Genomic DNA, 8077 nt, shown 5'->3' on the forward strand with positions numbered 1-8077 from the left:
CTGCCAAATAATTTTCTGGAGATCGATCATTTTCTGCTAACACTGCGCAAAGCTTAATCCTCTCCACCTAAGAATAAAATCGGCTCTCCAGTTTGACGCCCTGCGAAGCCTCTTGAGCGCCAGACGGTGAAGTGAAGAAAACCGAAGCCCACCAAAGCTGCAAATACCACAGCCAGAAGCCCCGCCCCCAACATCCCCCACAGACTTCCAATTGGTCCTTGTGGCTCACTCTCTTCCCAGGTTGGTGTTCCAGCTTGCCGGTCGCCGCCATAGAGCCCACCTTTAGACAGTGACTATTGGTAGAGCGTTACGTCATTGTCCCAACTACCTCACTCTCATTGGCTCTCATGGGAAGGGGCGGTCGCAACGTCACGGGCAAGGGCCGCCATTTTGACTGAGCAACCCTAGTGACAGGAGCCGAAGCAGCAGCGCAGGTTGTCCCCGTTTCCCCTCCCCCTTCCCTTCTCCGGTTGCCTTCCCGGGCCCCCTACACTCCACAGTCCCGGTCCCGCCATGTCCCAGAAACAAGAAGAAGAGAACCCTGCGGAGGAGACCGGCGAGGAGAAGCAGGTGAAATGGAGGGGGTGCGGGCGGGCGAGCTGGGGAGACCGTGCTGGGGCGGGAGATGGTCTCCCATTAGTGCGGATTGGTCGCCATAGTCTCAGGCTCTGCAGGGGTTGGTCACTTCTTGCGTCACGCAGGGTGAGGTTCAACACGACCTGCTGCTTTGGCGCTGGTTAGTTGGGTCGTTTGTCACTCAGTACTGTACTCTTCCTCATTGGCCAATAGTCCTACTGCTCAAACCTTGGACGCTGTGCTGTAATTGGCCGAGCTTGGACGCGGGGCGGGTGTTTGGAAAGACGGTGAATGGAAAGGGGGCTGGCTGGTGGTCCTGAATGTGATGTGTGTTTACCGGTTAGTAGAGGTAAATGGCCCAGTAACTGGGCTGGGGCCAGTTACTCAATCCGCAAAGATTCGGGTCGAGGTAAAGACGTTTACAAATGACCAATATTGGGGGAGGGGAGAAGTGTAATTATTATAGTAGCTAGTTTAAGGTGGCAACTTTCTCAAGAGACCTATTTTAGTAGCTTGGGATGGTCTATTGCTCACCTTCCATGAGGACCGAACAAGATTGAAGAGGACTAGGGTTCCAAACAGAATCATGGAGGTTAAACTTGGAAAAAGACGCCGACAGAGTCGTGAGAAAGACACCACTCTCTTCCCCTAGACTTCCAAGGCAGAGATTTAGTCCACCCGCGATTCTGTGATGAACATACGCCAAATAAACCCCTTACGGGGGTTTGTATTTGACATCTAAAATTTAGTACTAGGTTCAGGCACTCATGAAATACACTTGGAGTTACATCTGTGCGTGAATTTCAAGAGAAAGGAATATAATTCCACTAAAAAGAGCCATACGTTGACTTCGGATCTTTTCAAAGTCACTAAAGGGCAGTAGGGACCACAAGAAACAAGAAGAGATTTACTGCAATAGTGAGAGCGTCTGCCGCACCAGGGTAGGTATTGATTTTTTTGGTGAAAGCTGGTGGGTAAATACTAGTGAGCCTACTGTATCTTTATTTTCCTGAGGTTAAAAAACAGTATCATCTTCCTCTTTATCAGCTTCCTATCATAATATTTGTGGAAATGTTGAAGCAAGGCTGTGCCATTACTCTCAGGTGGAGATCTTTGGAGAAGGCCACATAGCTAGCCTCCTCCACAGGGAGACCTAACAGGTGGCTTAGACCCTGAATGAGGAAGGAATTGCTTTGTTGGGTAGGAGTTTTTAAAAAGAAAAAAAAAAATAAGGAGGGAACATTTAGCAAACTTTTTTTGTTATTGTAAAGACAGGGTTTCAACATATTGCCCAGGCTGGTCTTGAACTCCTGGGCTTAAGTGATGCACCCCATTCCCCCCCGCCACCTCCGGCCTTCCAAAGTGCTGGGATTACAGACATGAGCCACCACACCCAGCCCCAAACATTTTTTTTCAATTTCCCATGTGACATGTAGGATAGCTTAGGGAACCCTCCTACTCATCTTGTATCACCAAAAGCCCTGCCTGCTAGCTCTTTTTTCTCATTTTGTCTTAGTATTTGTGCTGAGTAATATGACCCACTTTGTGATTAAAGTATTGTGTTTAGTGTTACCTTTAGCCCAATATGTGCGGGTCCCTGGGTGGTTCCTTGGGTGTAGTGTGAGAAGCAGCTTGTCTTTCTCACAATAGTTACCTTGAGCTTTGGGGATTTTTAACAAAGGTCTAGCTTTTAACTGCAGAGTAGGATAGCATATTTACAAGTGGGTGGATTTCCAGGAGAAGTTGATAGTGTAATTGTTATCAGATGTGAGAAGCAGTTGTTTCTCAGTCTTTAACTTTATTTGGCTCATTTGTTTTCTCCAGGACACGCAGGAGAAAGAAGGCATTCTCCCTGAGAGAGCTGAAGAGGCAAAGCTAAAGGCCAAATACCCAAGCCTAGGACAAAAGCCTGGAGGCTCCGATTTCCTCATGAAGAGACTCCAGAAAGGGGTACGGGGCATAATCTCTTACCATCTTTCTTTAGAGCCAGAGGGGGTTCTTGGAATGAAGTCTAAAGAGGGTTCCACTGGATCCTTTTCTGGAGGTTTTGTTGTTGAACAGAAGTAGAGAGGAATTCGAAACTTGAAGTCAGATTAATGTAAATCCCTGATATGGTACCAATTCTCTCCTGATTTTCCATGTTGAAAATTAAGGCTTAAATTGGAGCATTTGGGTACATGGCGGAATGAGGAAAAGATGTTAGAAACTGCAATGCAGACTGCCCCCAGGCATTTGCCTGTTGGAATGGTGGAGGTTTTAGGAGGCACTTTTTAAGGATTAGAGATAATTTTGGGATGCATCATTTGAGAAGAAGATCAAACCATCTCTCTTACAGAAATAAATCCTCAACTTGAAATGAATCAGTTTCTTCATACCCTTGAAGTAAGCACCAGCCACTAATTATACTCCTGCAACAAACTTATTTTTCCTGTTCAGAGTGGTCCTCCTCACCAAGAGCCATGTAGCTCCTGATCAGATTTTTAGTTCCCAAAGGTACCTAAAGCTGACTGAAAGATTGTATTATCTATTAAAAAAAAAAAAAAAAAAAAAAAGGCTGGGCGCGGTGGCTCAAGCCTGTAATCCCAGCACTTTGGGAGGCCGAGGCGGGTGGATCACGAGGTCAAGAGATCGAGACCATCCTGGTCAACATGGTGAAACCCCATCTCTACTAAAAATACAAAAAATTAGCTGGGCATGGTGGTGCATGCCTGTAATCCCAACTACTCAGGAGGCTGAGGCAGGAGAATTGCCTGAACCCAGGAGGCAGAGGTTGCAGTGAGCCGAGATCGCGCCATTGCACTCCAGCCTGGGTAACAAGAGTGAAACTCTGTCTCAAAAAAAAAAAAAAAATTTTCCGTTACTCTCCAATGACTGAAGGATTATAAATCATCACATTGGAGATCACATTGGAGTGTTCTCCTCTGTGTGTATGAAATGGAGGGCGAAACATCCCTGTGGAGGATCCCAGTTATTGAGTCTAGTCACAGATGATAATGTGATGCAGATTTGCATTTACCTTGCTGGAGGCAAGGCAGGCGTAGGCAGGCTGTCACAGTCATGGAACATGTGTGGGAGCTGTGAGAGTCAGAAGGAAAGTACATTATCCTCACCAACAGGCCCAGTTTCTATTCCTGGTCTGAGAGAATAATCATTTTGAGGTTTGTGGTTGATCTGGTTGCTAGCATATTGATCCTTGTCTATATCTTACTCATTTATATTTCCCCAGTACCAAGCTATTGCCTTGTACCCAGTAAGGTCCTTAGTAACCCTTTATGACTAAAGTAAGTTATTATGGTTGAACCGTCCTATACTGAGTGGGGTCCAAAGGATGGTAGGGGCTATCCCTTGACTCCAAAACTATATACTCCACCTGGGAAACTGCTTACATGCCTGAAAAAGTCAGAACACATTTGGGGAGGAGACATAAGTACATGTAATTAATGTTAAGCTGTATATGCATGATGTTAATCAAGCCAGACTTCTTGAAAGATCTGCGTGTGCATGAGGGTTTGTAATGGATGTGAGATGTGAGTTTTTGTTTTTGAGGAAGGCTAGAGTGCCTCACTCACCTAAACCTCCCTCTTATCTCTTAGCAAAAGTACTTTGACTCAGGAGACTACAACATGGCCAAAGCCAAGATGAAGAATAAGCAGCTGCCAAGTGCAGGACCAGACAAGAACCTGGTGACTGGTGACCACATCCCCACCCCACAGGATCTGCCCCAGAGAAAGTCCTCGCTCGTCACCAGCAAGCTTGCGGGGTAACCTGAGCCCCCCTCTCTTCCCCTTCCTCAACCACTGGACTTTTATATATTATAGGCAGGGATGAAATGGTCACCTAGTCAGATCTCAGCTTGCTAGCCAGAAATGACTGTGATTCTGCTGGGGGCTGCTGAGAAGGTAATGTAGGTTGAAGAGGGGCTCTGAGTTCATTACTTTGGTTAAATCGAGACTTCCACACCCACCCTGTAGTCCAGGTTGGGCCCAGATATAGGAAAGACTAGAATTGGAAATGCTGCAGATGCTTTTTTTGTGTGAGAAACTGGAGAGATGTGATTTCTCTTTTTTGGAGAGAATGTCCCAAAATTGATTAGGCTGAGCCTTGGGAATAATTTGGCAGGCTTAACATCCCAAGGCTAACCTAACATAGTTGGGAAAGGTAGATTGAGTGAGATGTGTTTTCTGTGCTTCTAAGTGTTCTGTCCCTTGGGCTGCTATTGCTTCGTGTTTCCATTATGGCAGGTTTAGAAAATCCTTAAAAAGAAAAATTGATTTGCTTGCCAAAAACTACAGTGCACCCTTAGGCTTCATTACTTAGTATCTCTTACAGTTTGCTCTGGCTCTCAAATAATGTAAAGATTGATGAATATTATTCACAGAAAATGGGCACCTTCTCTCTCTTTTCCAGCATGTTGCCTTTGAAAGTATCATGGGATAGTGGAAAGAGCACTGGTTTAGGAGTCAAGATATCTGGGTTCTGGCTCTACTCGGTCTTGGCAGAGCTAATGTATAACCTTGGTTAAGTCATTTAGCCTCTCGATTTCTATTTCCTCATCTGTAAAATAGAGTTAAATATATGTCAGATTGATTCTGATTCTGAAGTCATAAATGCCAGCAGAAAAACTCTGTACTATTCATTGTAAAACTAAAAGTAAGGAAGGCTCGTGGGTGGTGAGCCTCTGCTCTATGATACTGGGAAAGTACGATAGAGGGGAACCATTTGAAGACTACATGAGGAGAGAGTTGAAGTTTGGGGATTATAAATTCAGTCAAGAGAACCTTATAGATATCATAGTCTTGAGGGTCAAAAAAAAATTAAGAAGTTAGCCATGGAAGCTTCTTGCCTCTGACCCAGCCCACTTTCCCAGCCTACGTCTGGGCCTTAGCTGCTAAAAAAGCTTCTCTGGCAGCAGAGCTGCAGGCCTGAGGAAACATGCTCAGTCATGCACATATGTTGACCCATGTTTCAGATCCAATCTGAAGCCAGGTGTATTGTTAGGGAATGAGGAAGAAGGATAAACTGAGCTAGTCCCTGGGGCTTAGTGCTACTGCAGGGCTGGAGGAGCAGGTTCTTAGAAGATGATTCACCTTGGAGGAAGCTGGGGAAAGTGGTTAGGGTGGGAGAGGAGGAAGACTGAGAAATCTCTGCATTCCCAGAACTCAGCAACCCAGCTCTTGTGTGATGAGAAAAGGTAACCATGCAATTCATGAACAGGTGGAGGAAAGGGGTTGTAGGTGACCAGCATCTTCTATCTAGTTATCACCAGCTTGGCTAGAATCTTATTGAATACAACTTGCTGGTTATGGCAGAGAAGGCCAGGGTGAGAACTAATGTTCAAGAGAGCAAGATTCTGTAATCCTCTTGCCCTCTCACATCACAGATTCTGATATGCCAAACACTTGGCCCAGTGAGAATGACTGATAGACTTGCGGATGTGCATGCGGGGGAGGGGAGGTGTGTATATACTTTTCTTGTGACTGGCATTCAGTACTCAGGCTGTCATTCAGATTGGATAGGAAAAAGTTGGTGAGAAAGGAATGGAGAGAGCAGGATCCCTGGACTCCCTGGTTCCCAGACTCCTTGACTGTCACTTGTAATTGTATATAATTTTTGTGTTTCTTGCTCCATTTCCTCATGCTGTCATCCTTAATCCAAAGTCCATGTGGGAAGGGGAAAATGCCGAACATCATTGTATAATTTCTTCAACTGTCCCAGCCATGCTGTACATAGAAATGTCATGTTATTATATATATAAATATATATATAATTTTGTACGTTTTCTTCATCTCCGATCTTCTCGAATTCTGTACTTTCTTCTTTTCTGTCTGAGCTGCCTTCTCTATCATTCAGCTTGAGTCCTCAAGACTACTGGTCACAGTGAGTCTGATTTTTTAGGAAGGAATAGAAGGAGCAGGGAAAACAGAAAAAAATGTTGGTTTCAGTCTGTCTCTACCTGGTCATCTTCAAGCCTAAGAAGGAAAACAAACAAGCTACATTCTGTGTCTGCCACCAGTTTCCACAGCATGAAGTACGTAGCTTCCTTAGCAAGCAAGGGTCATTCCAAAATCCACATGCAAATTGCTTTGATTAAACCCGGACTATTAAATCCACTCAAAACAGCATGTATGTGGTCTGGTTCTGGCCTTCACATAGTCACCACCTCATCACTTTGCTACCTCAGTCTTTGCAAGTAGCTGTGGCCATGCCTCTGAAACTGAGTCTGCTGTGAGCAAGGCAGCTTAGCGCCTGGAAACCTCCAGTGATTTTGATCTTATCTAAAGAATTGTTTTTCTGTGTTTGTTTTCCATGGGAATCCCAGAAAGGCACGGAACACTGTTTTGTGGATAGGAAAAGACCGAAAATTCCCTTTTTTGATTTTTTTGCAACTCTGTTATGGATAGGATGGAGACATATGCCAGGTAGCCTAAGGATTGTTAAATGTGGACAAATCACGGGGTAAAGACTGGGATGGAGTTCAGGGTTTTTTTCCCCTATTACTTGACAGTGTTTTTTTTTTTCTTCTGTGTTCGTCCACAGTGGCCAAGTTGAATGATGCTGCCCGGGGCTCCGCCAGATCCTGAGATGCTGCCCACCCCCCACCCCGGGTCCTGTGCTGGCTCCTGCCCCTTCCTGCTTTTGCAGCTAGGGATCAGGAGGTGGCTCGGGTACGGGCTGGAGAGGCAGAAGCCCCTGCCCGTTGGTGTCCCAGCACATGGAGCCCCTTGGGCCGAGCACCAAGACCTTGAACCTTTTTTATTTTACCTTTTTTCCGAATAACAGTTGGGAGAAATCTCAGTGAAATCCTGGGGGTGGGGGTAGGGTTGAGAGGGTGGGGTGGGAGATAACGGAGGAATGTGAATTAGGGCTTGGAGCTGGTAAAAACATTCCTGACTATCCTTCTTCACTACGGGGCTGGTGTGGGGTAGGTGTGAGGGGAAGGAAGTGGAGTAGACTGAAGATAAGGGGTTCTAGTCGAGCTCTGTGGATAAATGCCTTGTTTCCGTGTGGCTGGAGACCTGCTGTCAGATAAAAGAAACTCCATCCACACAGACAGATGCAAACAGCTCCTCTGGTTCTGCAGAGCTACTTGAGAACTCAACATTAATCATTTTTAAAAAGTACTGTCCTTGAAATAGATTTCCTGTGGGCAGTGAGTGTGGGAGAGAGGAGCTGTGAGCATGGGGAATCCCACAGAGCCCAAAGGACTTTTTCAGTATTTGAAATAAAAAACAACAAAAACCCATGAAAAAACCCAACCCAGAAATACTCTGAAGCAGTTGGTGTGTTTTATTGGGGTTTGGGAGGGGAAGAAAACATTGTAGAAAACTGAAGACATTGTTCAGGGGAGAAGCTGATGGGGGCCCAGAGTTTCCAAGGGACACGGGGTCCTTTAATGTGAGATGTGGCTGAGCTCCCCAATTCCATCACTTAGGGAGAGGGAGCAGGAATGTTGGCATAAACCTACCTTGTCCATCCCTTTGTTTCTCTAGCTAATGTGGAT

General features: G+C 45.6%; 1 protein-coding gene across 4 annotated transcripts; it reads left to right on the forward strand.

Annotated features, from left to right (window-relative positions):
* The first annotated feature begins 362 nt into the window (after positions 1–362).
* Positions 363–7842, forward strand: ENSA (endosulfine alpha). 4 transcript variants are annotated; one of them, XM_017546356.2, is made up of 5 exons: positions 363–570; positions 2401–2526; positions 4170–4336; positions 6963–6995; positions 7114–7842. In XM_017546356.2, exons 1-5 carry the CDS (start codon positions 514–516, stop codon positions 7127–7129), a joined length of 399 nt encoding a protein of 132 aa, XP_017401845.1. In that variant the 5' UTR covers positions 363–513; the 3' UTR covers positions 7130–7842. The 4 variants fall into 4 exon arrangements, with proteins under 4 accessions (XP_017401845.1, XP_017401849.1, XP_017401844.1 ...); XM_017546355.2 differs by lacking the exon at positions 363–570 and adding an exon at positions 807–985; XM_017546360.2 differs by lacking the exon at positions 6963–6995 and having other exon boundaries at positions 364–570.
* The last annotated feature ends 235 nt before the right edge of the window (positions 7843–8077 follow it).

This window comes from Cebus imitator, unplaced genomic scaffold, assembly GCF_001604975.1.
Source record: "Cebus imitator isolate Cc_AM_T3 unplaced genomic scaffold, Cebus_imitator-1.0 Scaffold188, whole genome shotgun sequence".
Taxonomy (NCBI): Eukaryota; Metazoa; Chordata; class Mammalia; order Primates; family Cebidae; genus Cebus; species Cebus imitator.